Raw genomic sequence first — 23,041 nt, forward strand, 5'->3', positions numbered from 1 at the left:
ATTTGCCCCAGCTTTCCAGCCCTTGAGTTTTAGAGTCCATTTCTGACTCTCTGCCTGTTCATGTGAACTTGATTTTTCCAGAGATCCTTTTTTTTCCAGACATGGCTACGGTTCCTTTTGTCCCATTCCTAACACAGAATCTGTTTGGACCCACCCCCCTGTGTGAGTTCACCTTTCAGGGCTTCCAGCCTGGATGGTCACAGCAGACAAGTTTAACTAGTTGACCTATGATTACTCAGAACGTTTCTGATCGAGAAGGGAACTTACGGTAATTGGTATTTACTGTGTGGCAGGTGGGAAACCCGCCATCTGAGTCCATTATCCCATTGAAGCCTCCTGTAGGTAGATGAGCCTGAGGGACTCATCTCTGAAATTGCGTGGCTTGCCCAAGGGCCCAAATGGCAGTGCTGAGACCTGAACAAAGGATAATCTTGCACCAGATAGTTAATATTCAGATGAATTTGGACAAAGCTCTTTAGGTATTCGGACAGAGAGTCCCAACTGGAAGGGGCCCTTTTTGTTGTTGTTTTTCCCACTACCAGCCCACAGATTGAACAGAAATCTTCGTGGATGCCTTTCATCCAACCTGGCTTCCCAAATATGCCTCCAGCATCTTCTTTTACATCCAGATTAGCTGAGTCCTGTCCATTCCTGATCGGCCTGTTTTGACGACTGTTATTTCCCACCATCTCCTATTTGGGAAATATTTGGTTGGTACAACACTAATTGCCGTTTTTCCTTTTTTTTTTTTTTGAGACGGAGTCTGGCTCTGCCGCCCAGGCTGGAGTGCAGTGGCAAGATCTCAGCTCACTGCAAGCTCCGCCTCCCGGGTTCACACCATTCTCCTGCCTCAGCCTCCCAAGTAGCTGGGACTACAGGCCCCCGCCACCATGCCCTGCTAGTTTTTTGTATTTGTAGTAGAGACGGGGTTTCACCATGTTAGCCAGGATGGTCTGGATCTCCTGACCTCGATCCGCCCACCTCAGCCTCCCAAAGTGCTGGGATTACAGGCGTGAGCCACCGCGCCCGCCCGATTTTTGCCATTTTAATGGCACCAACCCAATACTGATAAGGCTCCGATGAGTGGAGGAACACCGGGTTCTTTCTCTCCAGTCAAATTAGATAAAAAGACACGGACACACGTGGAGTGGTTTTAAGGCGAGGTGGAGAGTTTAATAAGAAAGAAAAGGCAGAAGGAAGAGGCTTCCCCATACAGAGAGGGAGCGGGGCTCCAAAGCCAAAAGAGGAGACCCCCAAGTGGGGTGGAAACCAGCCAGGTATATGTAGAGCCTGGAGGAGGCAGTGTCTGATTTGCATAGGACACAGGGGATTGGTTTGACCGGACATATCATTTACCTAACCTGCAAAAACACTGGCCCTCCCACCCTATCCTTTTAATATGCAAATACAGGGCACCATGATGTTCTACACATGTGAGGATATGTGGGGGTGGCCATGTTGCCAGGCACACGTGGGGCAAGAGCAAGAAGACAACAGTGAGAATGGCCATGTTTGGGTGGACCCAGTTTCTAATGGCCTGTATTTGCATACCAAAGGTTGCCAGCTGTAAGAGCTGGGGCTTTTCTGGAGCTGCTTTAAAAATGGAAACTTTGGCCAGGCACAGTGGCTCACCCCTATAATCCTAGCACTTTGGGAGGCCAGGGCAGGTGGATCACCTGAGGTCAGGAGTTCAAGACCAGTCTGACCAACATGTCGAAACCCCATCTCTATTTAAAAATAGAAAAAATGAGCCAGGCATGGTGGCACACACACCTATAATCCCAGCTACACGGGAGACTGAGGCAGGAGAATCACTTGAATCCAGGAAGCAGGCAGAGGTTGCAGTGAGCCTGGATCCCGCCATTGCACTCCAGCCTGGGCAAGAGTGAAACTCCATCTCCAAAAAAACAACAACAAAAAAAACCAAAACACTTAAAATGCAATCCTTTAGCAAGTTAAAAGTTAAAGTGGGACAAGTCCTCCTTGGGTTGTTTGAAGCTGCAACCCTTTTCCTTATCCAAACCTGGTCATGATGAGCAGCATTAGGACGGGACTTTGCCACAAGGAATCCTAAGGTCATGGTAAGGGTTTTTTGGGGAATCAGACAGAGGTAGAATTGAATCCCAGCTCTACCGTTTTCAGCTTTCTGACCTTGGGCAAGTTAATCTCTTTAAACCTCAGTTTTCTTACCTTTAAAAGACAGATTATAAATTCAACTTGGTAGGGTTGTTTTAGATTGAAATGAGCTGATGTGTGTGTGCAGTTAACACAGTACACAGAGTATAGTTACTATAGTTAATATTGGACTTCCCCCCATGTCTTTTATAAAACCCACATTCGTTTTTGGAACTTCTAAAATAAACGTATCATTAAAAGCAAGCTTTGCATTTTCATCATTTGTGTTTGTGCATCCAACAATTTAGGGTTTCCTTAATGCTTCACTTACTATTATTTGTAAATTAAATCCCAGTAGATAAATTCAAATGCCTCTGCATTTTCCTTTCTGAATATAACTGAGAACCAGGGGTTGCAGAGAGATTGAACCCATCACAGTTCCAGCTGTCAACAGACCCATGAAGAGTGCACTGATCAGAATCCAAGACTTAAAAGTTGCTCTGTCAACATCTGTAAAGACATGGCTTATCCGTTTTTCTAGGCCAGCGTTCTGTTGGTTTAGTTTTCTTGTAATCAAAGTCCTATAAACCAAGAGGAAAAATTCGAAAGGATCGTGACGACAGATGAACAACAGGGAAAATATCCAACGAGCTTGGCTTCTAAGGGCTGTGTCCTTTGCTTGGGGTGGAAGGTCACAGAACTTAGCAAGCCAGTCTGCATGAGCCATCATAGATTAGGGGACTTGCCAGCCCAGTCAGCCTGCCTGCCTGCCTGCCACAGAGCCTCTGAAAAGAAAGAGAAAATCAGATCTTCAAAAATGCTCCATACACTGCAGAGAAGAGATTCAGGAGAACAGTGCGTGACCTTAGCCAGAACATGTTGATGGGGATAGTCATTTTTGCAATTTCTTGAATATCTTTTCTCTGCTGGTTTCAAAACTGTGAAATAAATTCAGAAAAGAAGCCCACTATTTTGATGGAAGCTGTTTTGATATAAATGAAACCAGGCTTGGCACAAGGTGGAGGCAGGCTCTGGCCCAGGCAATGGAGCGGACGCTGGGAAGAATTGAGGCGAGCTGGGGAAATTGTTTCAAGATGGAGCTGGATCCACTTGAAAGCGGAGGGAACTGGAGGGTACAGACATGCCATCAGTGTTTGAATTTGTGTGTGAGGAGGATCAAATGCCTTCTGAGATACGTGGACCCACGGGAATCTCCCTTCTTTTAGAGTCACCTCTGAGGAAGGTAAGAAGAGTGGCCGCCTTTTGGATGCTGTACTATGCGGGTTTGAGGATTACTTATTGGCTGGTTGTGACCTGTTGGATTTGGCTGGTTTGGAGAAAGGCAGAAACGGCAAATGTGCCAGCAGCTCTCACAGTGGAGGAACACGGGAGATGTGGCAAGGGCAGTGTGCAACTCAGCCCTTAGATCATCTTTGACACACTTTTCAGGGTGTGGTGGCCTTGAGGTTAGAAGATACATCAGACAAAATCTCTGAGACACGGTCTGCCTTCAGTTATCCCTGGGCGTGGATAGTAGCCTCTTCCAAGGCAAGGCTAAGGGCACTGCTATGTGTAGGAAAGCACAGAAATTGCCATGGGCAGTGCACCTGGCAGGGCTGAAGACTTAGTGAGGAGGATGCCCTGGATTTTCTGTTTTTCAGCCCTGGCCAATCCTCAGCTCTGAAGGACAAGTCATAGCAAAGCCCCCTGTGATATGAAAGACATGTTTTTGGCTGGTCCAGGGAGCAGGGCACAGGGGAGGTTTGGAAGCTTATTAGCACATGAGCCAGGCAAAGAAAGTAGAGAAGAGATTTGGACACGAATACATAGAGAAAGTAAATAAAATGCAGTTGATATGATTGCATGGTAACATGAATATATTAGCATATACAACTGCTATAGACTGAATGTTCTCTCCACCCAGAATCCACATGTTGAAATCTAATCCCCCATGTGAAAGTATTTGGAGGTGAGGCCTCGGGGAGGTGATTAGATCACGAGGGTGGTGCCTTCATGAATGGGATTAGTACACTTACAAAAGAGACTCCAGTTCGTGACCAGCCTGGCCAACATGGTGAAACACCATCTCTACTAAAAATACAAAAATTAGCCAGGCGTGGTGGCGCGTGTCTGTAATCCCATCTACTCTGGTGGTTGAGGTGGAAGAATGGCTTGAACCTGGGAGGCAGAGGTTGCGGTGAGCTGAGATCGCACCACTGCGCTCCAGCCTAGGCGACAGGGTGAGACTCTGCCTCAAAAATAAAAAACAAGCCAGGTGCAGTGGCTCACGCCTATAATCCCAGCACTTTGGGAGGCCAAGGTGGGCAGATCACCTGAGGTTGGGAGTTCGAGACCAGCCTGACCAACATGGAGAAACCCCATCTCTACTAAAAATACAAAATTAGCCAGGCATGGTGGCACATGCCTGTAATCCCAGCTACTAGGGAGGCTGAGGCAGGAAAATTGCTCAAACCCAGGAGGAGGAGGTTGGGGTGAGCTGAGATTGCGCTGTTGCACTCTGACCTGGGCAACAAGAGGGAAACTCCGTCTAAAAACAAAACAAAACAAAAAAACGAGACTCCAGAGAGCTCCTTTACTTCATGCACCACATGAAGACAAAACACGAAGGCAAGGCACCATCAGTGAACTGGGAAGTGGCCCTCGCCAGTCATCAAGTCTGCTGCACCTTGATCTTGGACTTTCAGCCTCCGGAACTGTGAGAAATAAGTTTCCTTTGTTTATAAGCCACCCAGTCTATGGTAATTTGTTATAGCAGCCCGGATAGATAAAAACGAAAACATATCATACACTATTACTTTAGCAGTGTTTAGAACTTCTGTTAATGAGGAAAGACTTGGTTGCATGAGGACAAAGTAGAGTTGGTTTGTGACGTTGGAACGGTGGGAATAATGTGGAGAGGATGCTTTCTCCACTGAAGTGGGGTCACATGAGCAAGCTTCGGAGGTGGAAGGGGCCACCAGGGGATTCATGGCCTAAATTAGATGGAATATTAGATACTCACTGGACCGACGTGAGGGGAAAGGATGTGTGAGATGCTAGCAGGACTATGAGGTCTGTCTCTTCAGGGTAATGGGGCATGTTAGGAAAGTGAGAAAGATACCACCAAAAGGACATGTTCACCCAGGCACGATGGCTCATGCCTGTAATCTCAGTGCTTTGGGAGGCCGAGGTGGGCAGATCGCTTGAGCTCAGGAATTCGAGACCAGCCTGGGAAACATGGTGAAACCCTGTCTCTACCAAAAATACAAAAAATTAGCCCGGCATAGTGGTGCACACCTGTAGTGTAGTCCCAGTTAGGAGGCTGAGGTGGGAGAATGGCTTGAGCCTGGGAGGCGGAGCTTGCAGTGAGCTGAGATTACACCACTGCACTCCAGGCTGGGTGACAGAGCAAGGCCCCCTCTCAACAACAACAACAAAAAAGGACATACTCTCACAAATTGAGATTTTTGTAGGGGTTAAATGGCTCAAGAAAAGGTAGACCTCTAGAGATAGAAAGTGGTGGCTGGGATTGGAATGGGCATTAACTGTGAAGTGAGCATGAGGGATCTTTATTAGAGTAATGAAAATGTCCTAAACTGATTTATGGTGATGGTCACACAACTGGGTAAATTTCCTAAAAATCATTGAATTATACATTCGAAACAGATGAAGTATATATGTTAGATGTTAGATATGCCTGAGTAAAGTCATCTTTTAAAGAGCCTTTTTTTTTTCTTTTTAAATGGATCTTTTCATGGACCAGCATTTGTTGTGGTGCCACTATGCCACTCTGTGGTGCACTATGCTGGTGCACGGAAGTACACAGACTAAAGAGTTTTACAAAGGACAAAAATAGGCAGTTCTCAAGACAAATGACTACTAAGAATTTTGACCTCAGTAGTCATCACTGACTTGTGGATTTGAAGTAAAGTGAGGTCACTTTTGATTATTAGACTGGCAAGGATCATCAAGAGTGGCAAGATGATAAAGAGTCACAAGAGCACAGTGGCTCACGCTGGTAATCCCAGCACTTTGGGAGGCTGAGGTGAGCGGGTCACTTGAGGTCAGGAATTTGAGACCAGCCTGGCCAACATGAAGAAATCTTGTCTATTAAAAATATAAAAATTAACCGGGCATGATGGCGGGCACCTGTAATCCCAGCCTCGGGAGGCTGAGGCAGGAGAATTGCTTGAACCTGGAAAGTGGAGGATGCAGTGAGCCAACATCGCGCCACGGCCCTCCAGCCTGGGTGACAGAGCGAGACTCCACCTCAAAAATAATTAATTAAAAAAAAAGAGTGACAATATTCAGGAACACATGGGTTCTCTAAGACACCACTGATGGGATTCTGAATTGTCACCCTCTTGCTAAAGTACATATGAAAGACAGTACATATGAAAGAATTTGAATGTGCTTGTGACCCAGTAAGACCTTTGACCTAGGAAATCCCCCTAAAGGAATTTATCTTCAGGAGACTTCACCATCAACATGCTGACACTTCCCACACTTTTATCTCCAGACCAGTCTGCTGCCCCCAAATCCGGATTCAGATATCCAGCTGCCTCACAACTACCACATGAGCATCTCAAACTCAAGGTGTCCAGAACTTCTGAACAGATTTATGCATTCAGAATAGATCAGATAGACCCTTCCCCAGAAAGCTGCTCTACAGCCTCAGGTGATGACTGCTCACTCCATCCTCTCAGGTACTCTGATACCTAGACACCACCTGTCTCAGTCCATTCGTGCTGCTATAACAAAAATACCACAGATTGGGTGATTCATAAAGACAGAAACTTGTTTCTCACAGTTCTGGAGGCTGGGAAGCCCAAGATCAAGGCACTAGCAAGCTTGGTGTCTAGTAAGGGTGTGGTCTCTGCTTCCAAGATGGCACCTTGTTGCTGCATCCTCCAGAGGGGATAAACGCTGTGTCCTCTTATAGTAGGAAGAATGGAAGAACAGAAGAGGCCTTGCTAGTTCCTCCAGTCCTTTCATTAGGTAGCTAATCCCATTCACGAGGCCTCTGGCCCCATGATCTAATTACATCCTAAATACCTCACCTCTTAATACTATCACATTGGGATTTAAGTTCCAACACTGGGATTTTGGAGGGACACACACACTAAAACCACAGTACCGTCCCGACTCCACATCCCATATCCAATCAAAAAGCAAAAGCTGTTGTCTCCACTTTCATCATCGATGATGATTCTGGCCATTTCTTACCACTTTCACTGCCATTCTACAGTGAGCCAGCTTTCCTCTCTGGAATTCCTGTAGATGTTATTCTGTCTGGTCTCTCTGCTTCTAACCTTGCCCAGTCATAGTCTGTTCTCAACACAGAAACAAAGGGGTCATATTAAAACGTAATGCATTTCACATTACTCCTCTGCTCAAAACTCAGTAGCTCCCAATTTGCGCAAAAGTCTTTAGCCTACTACAAGTCCTTGCATAAATGGGTCTCTGTTACCTCTGCTAACTTACCTCCTATTACTCCTCACTCACTACTTTGCAGCTACAAAGGCCTCCTTGCTGTTTCTCCAACACAGCAGGTATGATTCCAGTTGACCACTTCTGCGCCGGTCGTTCCCTCTGTCTGGAACACTCTTCTCCCAGGTAGCTGCACAGCCAACTCTTTGACTTCTTCAAGTCTTTTTTCAATGTATTCTTCCCAGTGGGGCTACTCTAACTGCAGAATTTAAAATTTCAACCTGACTTCCAACCCTTGGCATGCTGGAACCTTTGTAGCCTGTTGAGTGTTTTGTTTAGGGTTTCACTCCCATTGCCCAGGCTGGAGTGCAATGGCGCGATCTTGGTTCACTGCAGCCTCTGCCTCCCAGGATCAAGCGATCCTCCAGCCTCAGCCTCCCAAGTAGCTAGGAGCAGAGGTGCACACCACCGCGCCTACCTAATTTTTGTATTTTTTATGGAGATGGGGGTCTCACCGTGTTGCCCAAGCTGATCTTGAACTCCTGAGCTCAAATGATCCACCTGCCTCAGTCTCCCAAAGTGCTGGGGTTACAGATGTGAGCCACAGCACCCGACCTTTTCAGTGTTTTCTATTTCTTATAGCCCATCTCACTTTGTAACACACCTTATAGTTGGATGCTTACTTTCATAGGTGTATTGTTTGTCTGTTTGCCCCCACTAGATTGTAAGCTCCACAAAGACAGGAATCTTGGTTCACTTCTGTGTCCCCGAATGCCTAGAACAGTGCCTAGCTTGTAGCAGGTATTCAATAACTATTTGAATGAATAATGAGTGAGTGAATTTGTAATGAACAACTAGTAATTTTATGACCAGAAAAGATAGCATTATGTCAAAAGGAAAAAAAGTGAAATGAGTTCCTACGTACGTGTTCTGATGCTCCTCAGTTCCCTGATGAGGTGAGACTGACTCGATCACGTACAGCAAAGACTGACTTTCCCAGCACTCCCTGTCGTACCACCCCTCCGGGAAAATGTGGCCAACCTCATCAAGATAAGTTGTGTGGTAGAGCTGTGTGGCTAGAGTTCTAATTTGATGGTGTATAGATGCAGGTAAATCTTAGAGAATTATAAGAAACCTTGATCCACTCACAATAATTTAATAAAGAAATGCAATCACTGGCAAATACAAGCCTAGAGATTCTCTCTTTAGGGCCAGTATCTCTGCAGTATGTTTTATAAAATCAGTTCAGATCGTTGATCAAGCATTTTCTGCTTCATTTAGCTTCCGAGTTCCTATTTCCAACAGGTGTGTGGGTGCTGTAAAAAGCTTTTATTGATTCATGCAGAAAGGAGGTACATTAAAACCTTTGAGGAAACCAAATCTTCGTGTAAGCTTACATGATAGAAAGGCCACGCTGTTATTCCCTTCCTGTGACGCTTTATTGGAGTTGAAATGTGCAGTACATCCTATGATGGAGTTACTTTGTTGTAAGAGTTGTGAATTTAACTCATCTGTGATAGTTTGAGATGTGAATTTTCAAGATCAATATGAAAGTCGGTGAAACTTTGTTGCATAGAGGTCAAAATATTTTTTTTCATTGATCATATCATTTAGCTGCTTTTTATCTGGTGTTTTCTATAGTTCTCCCTCTTTGTACTCCTTAAATCTAGGAGCTCATAGCAGTAAACAGAAAAAGAACTAACTCTGCTTCAGCACAGAGGGATATTGCAGCTAATGGTCCGATGAGTGCAAGAGGTGGAATTTAACCAGGGAAAGGTGGAGGATGGACACTTAATGCTGATTGACACAAATGTAACTGCTGCCTTAGAAGCTGGTATCTTGAATTTAATTAGTGTTATGCAACCATAGAGTAAAATATCTCTTTCTTACTCCTGTTAATGTAATCCTACCTCTGTTCTGTCTTAAAGAGAAATTTATTCTCAGCTGGACTCAGTGGCTCATGCCTGTAATCCCAGAACTTTGGGAGGCTGAGGCAGGAGAATCACTTGAGGTTAGGAGTTTGAGACCAGCCTGGGCAACATAGCAAGACCCCATTTCTATTACATAAAAATTAAAATAGCTGGGAGTGGTGGCCTGCGCCACTTGGGAGGCTGAGGCAGGAGGATCACTTGAACCCAAGAGTTCAAGGCTGCAGTGAGGTTTGTTTTATTTCGTTTTGTTTTGAGACGGAGTCTTACTCGGTCACCCAGGCTAGAATGTAGTGGTGCCATCTTGGCTCACTGCAACCTCCACTTCCTGGGTTCAAGCAGTTCTCCTGCTTCAGCCTCCTGAGTAGCTGGGATTACAGGTACCTACCACCACGCCCAGCTAATTTTTGTATTTTTAGTAGAGATGGGGTTTCACTATGTTGGCCAGGCTGGTATCTAACTCCCGACCTCAGGTGATGTGCCCACCTCGGCCTCCAAAAGTGCTGGGATTACAGGCGTGAGCCACTGCACCCGGCTGGCTGCAGTCAGTTATGCTTGGCAGCACTGCATTTCAGGCTGGGTTACAGAGTGAGATTTTGTCTCACAAAAAAGAAAAAAAAAGAAAAATTTATTTTCAGTATTGGTTTGATTTTTAAGATGCATATTGGTTTATATTAATCATTGGTATCAAGAGTAAAATGTCATTGAGCTCCTTTTACAGGCTTAATGTTGGGGAAAAGACCGATTATAAACTGACTTATTTTGTGTATTTTCCCATTATACGTCAAGAACTATGATTTTACTAGTAAGCTACCAAGCTAACGCACCAGGGTTTTATGGATGTTGGCAGAAGACAGACTCCTGGCTCAAAGATGAAAAACATTCATTACTGACTGAAATAGCAGTATCCAGAGTATCAGCATATTTGCACTGGCTCCCCAAGCCCCAGTTCCTTCAGGGAAATATGGATCTCTGTCCTGGTGGATAGATGAGTGTGACTTAAATTCCACTGCTAAACTATGCGGTGCCTGGGTGTGGTGGCTCACACCCGTAATGCCAGCACTTTGGGAGACCAAGGCAGGAGGACTGCTTGAGCCTGGGAGGTCGAGGCTGCAGTGAGTCATGATTGTGCTACTGCATTCCAGAGACACAGTGAGACCCTGTCTCAGAAACAAAAAATAAACTATGTAATGGGAACAAGTTTTGGTAGTTGATAATCTGAATGGGGTGTGAATGACTGATAATGTATCATTGGTCAGAAAAAAAAAAAAATCTCAAATATTTACCCTAATTACTTCTTCACTCAACATGTCTTCCAATCTAAATTTTGTGATAAAAATAATTAAATGTACACATTTTGTAATGAAGAAGACATTTTTGTTTATTTGTATTCTGTATTAGTTTTTCACGCTGCTAATAAAGACACACCCAAGACTGGGTGATTTATAGAGGAAAGAGATTTAATGGACTCACAGTTCCATGTGGCTGGGGAGGCCTCACAATCATGGTAGAAGGCGAATGAGGAGCAAAGTCACATCTTACATGGCAGCAGGCAAGAGAGCATGTGCAGGGGAATTCCCCTTTATAAAACCATTGGATCTCTTGAGACTTGTTCACTATCATGAGAACAGCACGGGAAACACCTACTGCTGTGATTCAATTACCTCCCACCAGGTCCCTCCCATGACACGTGCAATTATGGGAGCTACAATTCAAGATGAGATTTGGGTGGGCACCCAGCCAAACCATATCATATTCCCTGCTGTAGATTCCAGATAAGGGAGAGGAGGGAAGTGGTGCTCAGCCCCAGCCATTTATGCTGAGTAGAGGAGGTGAGAAGTAGTAGAAAGTGGCTTCCTCAGTCTGTTCCTTCAGTGAGCAGTTGGAATGCACTGTTCTAGTCACATCTACTCCTAGGCCTAGACTCTGACCTATTTTCAAAACCTCGTGTACCTAAGCCCTGTCTGTCTGCCTCCATCTGAACAAGGCTCTCTCTCTCTCTCCCTTTCTGTGCTAGCAAAGAAGTCGATTATCTTCAGGGAAGGTATTATGAGCACACCGAAGGTATCAGTCACTCATTTTTTTTTTTTTGAGACAAGGTCTTACTCTGTCACCTAGGGCGGAGTGCGGTGGCACAATCATGGCTAACTGCAGCCTTGATCTCCTAGGCTCAAGTGATCTTCCCGCCTCAGGCTCTCAAGTAGCTGGGACTACAGGTGTGCACCACTACACCTGTTTATTTTTTGTAGAGATGGAGTCTCACTGTGCTGCTCAGGCTAGGATGTCAGTCACTCTTACTAGACAATATTCAGCCAAAAAAATTCCGGCTTGAGTCCCCTAAGGACAATTTGATTCTGTCAAGGGAGGCTTGTGGAACGTAGTGGGGAGGCAACACCCGAGAGAGTGCCCTTGGCAACCTGGGTCCCATCCCTCTTATGGGACTGTCCAAACTTGCCCCCGTTTCTCAGCCAAGACTTCCCTGGGAAATTAATCTATATAGATTTAACACTTCCTCTCAACCAGTTGTTCTCTGGGAACCTGTAGATTTACAGCATCAGACAGTTCTCTAATTAGGCTTAGCAGGTTTTCAAAAGACCGCAAACAGCTTTGTAGCCTCCCATTACTTCTTAGGGGAGGGAAAATCCTGGGCACGAACAATTAATGGCTCTCTGTCCATCCTGTGTGTCCAGCAAGGTGACTATTAGCAGCTAGTACCATCCTATAAACTCAGATCCTGTAGTAATAACTCATCTGTAAACATCCCCTTGTGGTGGTTTATTCTCCTGTTGTCTGTGTAGGGACCTGACATACTCCAGTGAAATAAGAGTGCCTGCTTCAGTGAAAAGTCTTCAGAATTCTCTTGTGTTTATGGCATTGTAGTACAAGCCAGTGCCCAGTGGTGGTGATACAAGTTTCCTTCCTTCCCTTCCTTCCTTTTTTTTTTGACAGAGTCTCACTCGGTTGCCCAGGCCGGAGTGCCCTGGTGCCATCTCGGCTCACTGTAATCTCTGACTCCCGGGTTCAAGCAATTATCCTGCCTCAGCCTCCTGAGTAGCTGGGATTACAGGCACACGCCACTACGCCAGGCTGATTTTTGTATTTTTAGTAGAGACAGGGTTTCAGCATGTTGGTCAGGCTGGTCTCGAACTCCTGAACTCGCGATCCACCTGCCTTGGCCTCCCAAAGTGCTGGAATTACAGGCGTGAGCCAATGCGCTTGGCCAATATATATATATTTTTAAAGTAGAGACTGCTTCCTGCCATGTTGCCCAGGCTGGTTTTGAACCCCTGGGCTCAAGCGACCCTTCTACCATGGCCTCCAAAAGCTCTGAGATTACAGGTATGAGCCACAGCATCTGGCCCCAAGTTACTTTGAATTGCACATATAGGCACCCACGGTTCAGCTTGGCAGCATCTGCCATGGGTTCACACAGTGTGCCAGGCATCAATAATCGATGGCTGAACACCCAAGATGATTTTCTGAGGTACCTGGAAATTGTTTTTTTCCAAAGGTTTTGGCAAAACAGTCAAATATCAAAACTATACAACTGCCTCAAGCCCTCTTTTAATAGAATACAGGCACAGATAAATTATGTATGTCTTCAGCCTTCTGACGTCTCCCTGTATTTGCCCCTCTCTCATCTATTTTCTTGTCTTTATTGGTCTTTAAACTCCAGGCAGCTTTATTCCTCTGTCTTTTCTAAGCCCCCACCCTCACCCGCCAACCTCTTCCCAGGACTCCCTCCCTTGGAGAGCCCAGACTCCAGAATTATGATAGAGCGTCAAGGAACAGAGGAGTCGCTCAAAACTTTCTTTCAGATAAGGCACCTTTTGCAGGAAAAGGAGGAGGAAGTGGTGTGTCCAGAAGAGGTCTGGTGAGGTAGAGCTACAACTGGCAAGACACAGTGGCTCACTCCTGTAATCCCAGGACTTTGGGAGACTGAGGTGGGCAGATCATTTGAGGCCAGGAGTTCGAGACCAGCCTGGCCAACATGGCAAAACTCCATCTCTACTAAAAATACAAAAAATTAGGCATGGTGGTGTGCACCTGTAAGCTGCTTGGGAGGCTGAGGCAGGAGAATCACTTGAAACTGGGAGGCGGAGGCTGCAGTGAGCTGAGATCACACCATTGCACTCCATCCTGGGCAACGGAGCAATACTGTGTCTCTTAGAACTACAATAGATTTCAAAGGGAAGGTTCTAGGCTAGAACTCAGAACGTCATTTCTGGATACCCTGGTCTTTCCATTTGTCTTAAAGTCATCCTGCAAAGGTCAAAGTCAAATAAATCTTAATTAATAATTTTGCACACCAAAAGAAAATTGCAAATTAAAAAAATAGGTGAAGGAGAAGTGTCTGAAAGACTAATCACACCTGTTTTTGGAGAGGAAGCCTTCTATTTTTCCAGAGGACGTGATTATATTCCATTTCTTTCTCAAATACTGACTTCAGAGTTTAGTGTAATGATTCTAATGTTGGGTAAGAATCCTACTGAACAGAAAAAGGGACTTGAGTGTATGAATTAGTCAGAAGGGGCTGGAAAAGTTAGGTAAATCATTTAAATACACATGGACAGAGAATGTGGAGGCCTCATGTTGAAGGTGGTTTAAAGAATTCTGGGCCGGGCGCGATGGTTCACGCCTGTAATCCTAACACTTTGGGAGGCTGAGGCGGGTGGATCATAAGGTCAGAATATCGAGACCATCCTGGCTAACATGGTGAAACCCTGTCTCTACTGAAAATACAAAAAATTAATTGGGCGTGGTGGTTGGGCGCCTATAGTCCCAGCTACTCGGGAGGCTGAGGTAGGAGGATGGCGTGAACCCAGGAAGCAGAGCTTGCAATGAGCCGAGATCGCGCCACTGCACTCCAGTCTGGGCGACAGAGCGAGACTCCGCCTCAAAAAATAATAATAATAATAAAATAAAATAAAATAAAATAAAAAGAATTCTGAGAAAAGTACCCCCTACTTAAAGTCTCTTTCTCACCAGCTTGCTGCAGCATCCATAATTCATTCATTGTCCTTTGTCTGCAGGAAGACCTTAGAAAATTCAGTGTCCAGGAAGGAATAAAATAACCTGTCATACAGTTCCTTTAAGGTGACAGGGTCTTATTTATTGCCAGGAAGCTGGAGAGGACAGGGAGATGGTGCTGAACTCAAGATAAACTCCTCTTGGCTTTGTCATTTTGCCAAGAATGGACCCTGCAGAAGAAGTAAAATACTGTCTCAGTCAGACACCTTCCAAGGTTCTTGGAATTCCATGAGAGTACAGGGGAGAAAGATGTTGAAGTTCCTATACTCTGAATCAATAGGCCAGCTTTTTTGATACTAAAAAGGTCTCTGCATACCACTCCTCATGTTGTTTAGAGATTTAACATATTTAATAAAAAATAGATTCCCAAAAAGCAATTTTAAATGAACTTTGTCTCCAAGCTAAATCTTTTTCAGGATGATCGTAAATGTTTCGGAGGCCTAGGACAGCTTGGAGCTAAAATGAGTATTTCTGGCCAAGAGCGGTAGCTCATGCCTGTAATTCCAGCACTTTGGGAGCCTGAGGTGGGTGGATCACCTGAGGTCAGGAGTTCCAGACCAGCCTGGCCAGCATGGTGAAACCCCATCTCTACTAAGATACAAATAAATTAGCCGAGCGTGGTGGTGGTCACCTGTAATCCTAGCTACTTGGGAGGGTGAGGTAGGAGAACCCCTTGAACCCAGGAGTTGGAGGTCGAAGTGAGCTGAGATCACGCCACTGCACTCCAGCCTGGGCAATAGAGTGGGACTCTGTCTCAAAAAAAAAAAAAAAAAAAAAAACTATTTTTTCCAGGTTTTTGTTTTGTGCTGTGTACCAGATGAGTACTGTTGGGATGGCTCGCTCCTCTTATTCCCAGAATTCTTCCTGGGAAACTAGCATTCACAATTATTAGAATGTGAAAACAAACAAGATGATCCATTTTAACACCCTCACTTTACAGGTGAGGAAACTAAAGTGCAGGGTTGACAGTGACGTAAAGAGAATTGCACAGTGGGATTTGGAAGAGTATGGGCTTTGGGATCAGGCAGGTTTGGATCTGCTGCTCAGCAGTGATGTGAACTTGGGCAAGCTGATTGATATTTCCAAGTTGCACTTTCATCTTCTGTTAAGACAGTTCTTGGGTAAATCGTGTTTATAAGGCACCTACTCAAACAATGAACTCAAAATTTGCCCATAATAATACTATTCACTATGAACTCAAAATTTGCCCAATAATACTATATTCACTGTTTTTTGAACATTGAGACACAATTCACATAACAGAAAATTCACCATTTTAAAGTGTACATTTCAGTGAGTTTTAGTGCTGGGTTGTGCAACCATCACTAATTCCAGAACATTTCCTTCACCCCCCAAGACCCTGGATCTATTAGCAGTGAGTCCCAATACCCCTCTCCCCCAGCTCCTGGCAAGCGCTAATCTTTCTGTCTCTATGGATTTGCCTGTTCTGGACATGTCATATAATGGAATCATACAACACAGAGCTTTTTGTGGTCTGATTTCTTTCACTTTGCATAATGTTTCCAGGTTTCACCCATGTTGTAGCATATAATTTATTCCTTTTTACTGACAAATAATATTCTATTATATGGATATATCAACATTTGTTGATCTGTTCATCAGTGATGGAAATGGAAGACCCAGTTATCAGGTGTGATGGAAAACAGTTGCCATTGTTTTAATGGTTAGGTCAAAGCCAGAATGAGGATTTGGGTGTCCCACTTTCAATCTGGTCTTGTGTTTATGCCCTGCACTGTTTTTCATGACATCTGAGCATGTGTGTTTTAAATAGCAGTGCATATGTATTTTAAATTTTAAATACAGCCTAGCTATCTACTTTTAGGATTTTATACCTTTCCATGGATTTTTCCACTATGGAAAAAATGTTTACAATGCAAAGAAATGAAATCTATACATTATGGAAAAATTGTGCCGGGCATGGTGGCTCACACCTGTAATCCCAGCACTTTGGGAGGCTGAGGCAGGAGGATCACAAGGTCAAGAGATCGAGACCATCATGGCCAACATGGTGAAGCCTGTCTCTACTAAAAATACAAAAATTAGCTGGGTGTGTTGGCACATGCCTGTAGTCCCAGCTATTTGGGAGGCTGAGGCAGGAGAATCACTTGAACTTGGGAGGCAGAGGTTGCAGTGAGCCAACATCGTGCCACTGTCCTCCAGCCTGGTGACAGAGTGAGACTCCATCTCAAAAAAAAAAAAAAAAAAAAAAAATGGAAAAAGAAAAATTGTGCTGAGAGACAGGTTTAATTTTTATTTTTGAGACTAGTGGATGGTGTTTCGTTTGTTTGTTTTTTTGAGATGGAGTCTTGCTCTGACACCCAGGCTGCAGTGCAGTGGCACAGTCTCAACTGACTGCAACCTCTGCCTTTCGGGTTCAAGTGATTCTCGTGCCTCAGTCTTCTGAGCAGCTTAGACTACAGCCACGCACCACCGCGACTGGTTAACTTTTGTATTTTTAGTAGAGACGGTTTCACCATGTTGGCCAGGCTGGTCTGGAACTCCTGACCTCAGGTTATCCTCCTGCCGCAGCCTCCCGAAGTGCAAGGATTACAGGCATGAGCTACGGCACCCGGCCTTATGGATGGTCTTAATGCCTCTTTGTCCCTCTGTATTTCACAGGATGACCTGGCATCTGTACGGTATCTTTTATCTGTCTGGTTTTATACATGTATGGTTTCTAGCCTGGGATCAAAGAAGGATTTTATTGAGTTTGGTTCGTGTTTGAATCATGAGTCCCTTTTTGTTGTTGTTGTTCACTTTATTCCATGGCAAAAATTCAGAATTATTCTCTCCTTTAGTTAGACAGTCACTGTCATTCAGTTAACGTGACCATTAGGTATGGGGAATATATGCCTTTGAGCCAGAATTTAGTGCATTTCAAGCACATGTGGTCACCTCTCCTTCCCACTCCCTTGCCTGCTACCTAAGTGAAAGCTCACTATGAGATGAGAGGAGGTCTTTTATGACCTGGCCTCCTTCCCATGTAATGTAATGACTGCCCCAGCTCTCAGGTCTGATTTGCCTGATGACAAGATCACAGAAGGCATGTTAATGTCTGTTTACCTGCAGTCATCATTTCTTCAGAGGCAGCATTGCACGTAGCCCCAGGCTTTTACTGCGTGGGTGTATAAGATCCAGAAGCAGATCTGATTTCTGAAGGATTTGGTTGTTGACACTTTTGCTTAGGAACAAGTGACGTGTAGAATGTGGCAAGATTCCAGTGGGGAAGGTGTTTTCCTGGGTTCATCAGGGATTTGTGCTGCTTTATCTTAGGTAGCACAAGTGGAGGGTCCAGCCCAGCCTGGTTTCCTGACTTTGCGCAAGGGTTTTCTTTGCCAAAGCTTTGATGATCCGGTCCTGAATACCCCTAATTACTCATTTCATTTGATGTTGTATTTTCTTGTCGTTCTTTAAGATCTGGAGCAGTTATCATGTGTCACGCTTCACATACCTTATCTCCTTTATATTATTTCCTGCTTCTAAATATCTGCCAGCCCTCACATATGAAAAAGCGACTGACCCTGACCCTTGTCTTCTTCATGCTGAGCGTCCCTTATTCCTCCAACTGTTCCTGGTTGACACGGTCTCCAACAGCCTTTTGTCCTGGTCCCCCTTTGTCTATGTGTTTTCCACATTGTCAGTGCTCCACCTAATGTGATGTCCAGACTGGAAATGACACTCCATGTGTGCTATGATCAGCCCAAACTAGGACGGTTACCACGACATGAGCCCGATCCTCATTCAACACAGTGTACAGTTGCCACCAGCGCCTACTTAGCCAGTTGCCTATTTGTTTTGTGTTTTTGGAGACAGGGTCTCACTCTGTCACCCAGGCTGGAATGCAGTGGCGTGATCTCGGTTCACTGCAGCCTCTGTCTCCCAGGCCCAAGTCATCCTCCCACCTCAGCCTCCCGAGTAGCTGGGGTTACAGAGGCACGGACCACCACACTGGACTAATTTTTGCATTGTTAGTAGAGACGGGGTTTCGCTATGTCACCCAAGCTAGTCTCAAACCCCTGGGCTCAAGCAGTCTGTCCACTGGGCCTCCCAAAGTGCTGGGATTACAGGTGTGAACCACTGTACCCATCCATCAGTTGGCTTTTAATACCAGTCACTGCCTATTACCCCTACTCAGTGAGGCATAGGCTCCTGTTGTTGTGCTGTTGAATATTTGCTCCTAAGAGCAGAACTTTGTACTTCCCCTAATCCACTCTATCCATGTTTTACCCTGGGGACTCAAGAGTTTCATTCCATTGGAACTATATGGATGGGAGCCTAGCATAATTCCGATGCAAGAAATGGTGGGAGTGAAGAAGTATATTATTTTTTAATGATATGTTAGCATTGGCTCTGGTCCTAGAAAAATCCTTCTCCAACTCCTGATCCTGTGGTACTTAAATTAGTCATTTCTAGTTCATGGGGTTTTTGTGTTTGTTTTGGGAGTTTGGGAGTAATGGTTTGCATCAATTATGACAGATGAAAAGAGTGAATCAGGTGGTGAATCTCTTTAGGAAGCTCAATACCTCAGTCCTTCGGCCGACTTGTTGTCACTTGGGTGGACCCTTGAATGCCTCTGTCTGCTGTGCTGCCCAGGACGGTGCGTGGGGTTCTAACTGGCACCTCTCTGTCTGTTGCAGTTACCTGGCTGAGCAGTGCTGGAATGGCGGCTTTATCTACCTGATCATGCTGCGTCGCTTTAAGCACAAAGCCCACTCCACTTATAATGGCAACAGTAGCAACAGCTCTGAACCAGGAGAAACACCTACCTTGGAGCTGGGTGACCGAACTGCGAAAAAGGGAAAACAAACCAGAAAGTTTGGGGTCATCTCCAGGCCTCCTGCCAACAAGGCCCCTGAAGAATCCAAGGGCAGCATTGGCCGTGAGGTGTCCAGTGACCCCAGCACTGAGCTGGAGAACGGCCCTGACCCTGAACTTGGAAATGGCCATGTCTTTCAGCTAGAAAATGGCCCAGATTCTCTCAAGGAGGTGGCTGGACCCCATCTAGAGAGGTCAGAAGTGGACAGAGGGACAGAGCATAGAATTCCAAAGACAGATGCTCCTCTGACCACAAGCAATGACAAACGCCGCTTCTCAAAAGGTGGGAAGACGGACTTCCAGTCGAGTGACTGCCTGGCACGGGTAAGGTTTGGTTTGATTACGGAACCAGAATTTTATGTATTGTGTTTGTTTTTGCAGCCCAGCCCATGCGGGAAATACAAGCTGGGCTCAGAACCGGAATTTTAAAAGAAATAATTGTTTGAAGTTGCTTTTAAGGTTTAAAAAATAGATCTAAGGTGACCTCGCATTGAGAAGCCAACAAATGCATTAAGAAAAGTGATCGGAGGAGAATGACAAAAAAGCTCCAGTCATTTTATCCTACATAAATAAAGAGCTAGTCAAGTGATCCTAAGTGGAAAACTCAAGCCTTCTGTGTTACAATTTGAGTCATGTGAGGTCCAGATAAAGTACTTAGCTGCATCATTATTTATCACTGCTGTCACCGGTGGAATTGCTGCTGCAAGGCCAAGAATTCCTGATGGCAGTTGACACCACAAACATCTAAGCCTCAGTATTACACAGGAAGGGTATTCAATACACTGGGAAGCATCTGCTTTTATTTTTAGCAGTTCAAAATTAGTGATGTTTTCATGGGATCGTGTTATTACATTGCTGAATTCTAGGGAAGTTTGGAAGCTTGACAAAAAGCTCTGATACTATGAAATCCAGCTGTGAGGGTCAAGGTTGGTTACCACACCCGCTTTGCCTTTAGGTGTATTCTGAATGATAAGGGGTAAGCTTCTAGCCTCAGATGGTCTCCCTCATTATCACCAACATTCTGTCTTATGAGAATTACATTTCTTTAGGGTAAACATGTTCATTCCAAGAATCCTCCTAGATATTCCTGCAGGCTGCAGTTGAAACGATAAATTGCTGATGTGTATGCTGAGTGGTTTCTTCTCTCACTCAGGAGACAACCTTTAGGGATGAAAGAGAAAGTTATAAAGATCAAAATGGGTGTAGGAGTATCACGTTGAGGCCAGGTGTCGCGGCTGGTGACTGTAGTCCCAGCACCTTGGGAAGCTAAGGATGGTGGATAGCTTGAGCTCAAGAGTGTGAGACCAACCTGGGCAACATGGTGAAACCCTGTCTCTACCAAAAATACAAAAAATTTGGCTGGGGACCTGAGTGGGAGGATCGCTTGAGTCTGGGAGGCAGAGGTTACAGCCAAGATTGCACCACTGCACTTCATCCTGGGTGACAGAGCAAGACCCTGTCTCAAAAAAACAAACCAAAAAGTATCAAGTTGAGTTTTGTCTGCTGAGAAGTGGTGCCCTGGGAGTAAGTGTGACTTCTGCCATTGTAGCCAAATGTACAGTGGGTTGAAAAGCATTGCAGTAACCCCTCTCTCAAGAGGTTATGTTCCTTCATTTGAGGAGTGGGGTGATCTTCATAAAGCTGGACACAGAGAAGGCATTATTTGTAAATAGAATGTGTGAATAAGAAAAAAATTGATGTCTCCATCAATGATTTGCTACTAGTTTTATGAGTTCCCCCAAAAAGGATTAAGGACAAAAAAAAAAGATTATAATATATACCTCTTCCAAAGTAAGGGCTGTGAAAGTATTATAATGTGTTTCTGATCAGTGCATACTCTCTCGATATGATTTCTTCCCTAATGATTAGATTGTGCATACACAGGAAGCCTAATGTGAGCAAAATAAGGTAGTGGGTATTGGCTCCCTTAATCATTTGAAGGTTTAAAGCACCAAAGAAGGTTGAATCTCACATACAGTCCAAAAACTAGGCCTTCATTTGACCTAGGACACAGTGGAAATAATTTGGAATGATTTTAAAACGAACAAAGGGCCAGGTACAGTGGCTCAGTCCTATAATCCCAGAACTTTGAGAGATCGAGGCAAGTGGATCCCTTGATGCCAGGAGTTCATACCAGTCTGGCCAAAGTGGCAAAACCAAAAATACTAAAAATACAAAACTTAGCTGGGCATGTTTGCACATGCCTGTAATCCTAGCTACTCGGGAGGCTGAGGCGGAGGCATGAGAATCACTTGAACCTGGGAGGCGGAGGTGGTTGTGAGCCAAGAATCGCACCACTACCCTTCATCCTGGGCAACAGAGTGAGACTGTCTCAAAAACCGACAAAACCTAGACTTTTAAGAGATTACTCATCCTCTGCTCACCTTAATTAAGCGTAATAATTCTATTAATAAATTTAATTAAAATTGAACTTCTGGATTCGCTATTTGAAGACTACACATATCAGAGTTCCTTTGCCTGGTTTTTATGCTCAAGGTCAAACATCCTATGAGGTATAAATGAAAGAGTGAAAACAACCAAACTGCGATCCATTGCCTTTAGGGCATTTTTTTTAAAAAGTCATATGCCTATAGAAAGGGGAGACTTGCCATCTGGAATTTGCATTCTTTGTGACTGCTTATAATTCATATTCTGAGTTTTGGCACCGGGTCATACCTTTTGCCTTGGTAAATCAGAATGGACCACACGTTTTCTCAGGCTCAAATATTTTAGCACCCTGTTCAACCATAAAATTATCTTGATTAGGTGCACTTGCCCAGGATTAGTAGGGTTGGCAAAAAGTAGATTTTCACAGCTTTCCCCCACATTCTGGTGGCACCCGAATTGGAACCAATAGACCTTCACACAAGACTGTTTAGGTTCTCGGGATTTTTATTTTTACTCCAGGACAGAGACCAAGGTCATGCTAAAATGGAATTTCCAGCAAAACAGAAAATGCCTATTTACCTCTTAAGCCTTTAGGGGGGAATATTTTGTTCCATTTGAATAATGGGAGATTAAACATGTGAGTATTTTTCCATTTCTGCCTTTATAATGATTTAATATAGCTGCAAAAACTTAATAAATGACAGAAAAGCTCAGAAGCATTCAGACCATTTTTGTTTGTCAGGCACTTCTTTTTCATAGACTGTTACTTGTTCTAAGAAAATGTTCCATTAAAATAAACCCTCAGTCTTGCCTTTTCCATCCGGTTCCCTCTTAATAGAGCAACAGGAGATATATCTCCTTTAAACAAATTTTTCTTTTTTAAAAATGGTATTTTCTATAAAACATTAACTCACAATAATACATATACAAGCAGATTACTATTTAAGAAGACAAAGTTGGATTTATCCTCTGAAACAGACTCTCCTAGGACGTAGACAAACTATTTTACACATGAATTCAAAGTTCCTCATTATCTTCTTAGCAAAGATCTTTACTCCTCTAAGATGAGAGGTTTTGCGAATCTGCTTATATAGAACGTAATGTATTTTTGTAATGCTACATGTTGAAAATGAATACAACCAAATGTAGTCACATAACAAAAAAAGAATCCTACCACTTGCCAAGCAGGACAGTTTATTCATGACTGGCACGGGAATGTCTATGGGTACATTTGTAGTATTTCCCTAGGAATCGTAATCTACCCTGTACAGTACCAGACCCTTTTCCTCTGCCTCCTCTGTAAGTGGTTCAGC

General features: G+C 44.4%; 1 protein-coding gene across 1 annotated transcript in view; it reads left to right on the top strand.

The window, feature by feature from the left end:
• Window positions 1-23,041, top strand: part of PDZD2 (PDZ domain containing 2) — a 324,103-nt gene that overhangs the window by 173,500 nt on the left and 127,562 nt on the right. Inside the window, exon 2 of the mRNA XM_023216553.1 lies at window positions 19,163-19,664. Within this exon, the coding sequence (XP_023072321.1) occupies window positions 19,163-19,664 (502 nt within the window). The remainder of the gene's footprint in view (window positions 1-19,162; window positions 19,665-23,041) is intronic.

Source organism: Piliocolobus tephrosceles, chromosome 4 (assembly GCF_002776525.5).
Source record: "Piliocolobus tephrosceles isolate RC106 chromosome 4, ASM277652v3, whole genome shotgun sequence".
Classification (NCBI taxonomy): Eukaryota; Metazoa; Chordata; class Mammalia; order Primates; family Cercopithecidae; genus Piliocolobus; species Piliocolobus tephrosceles.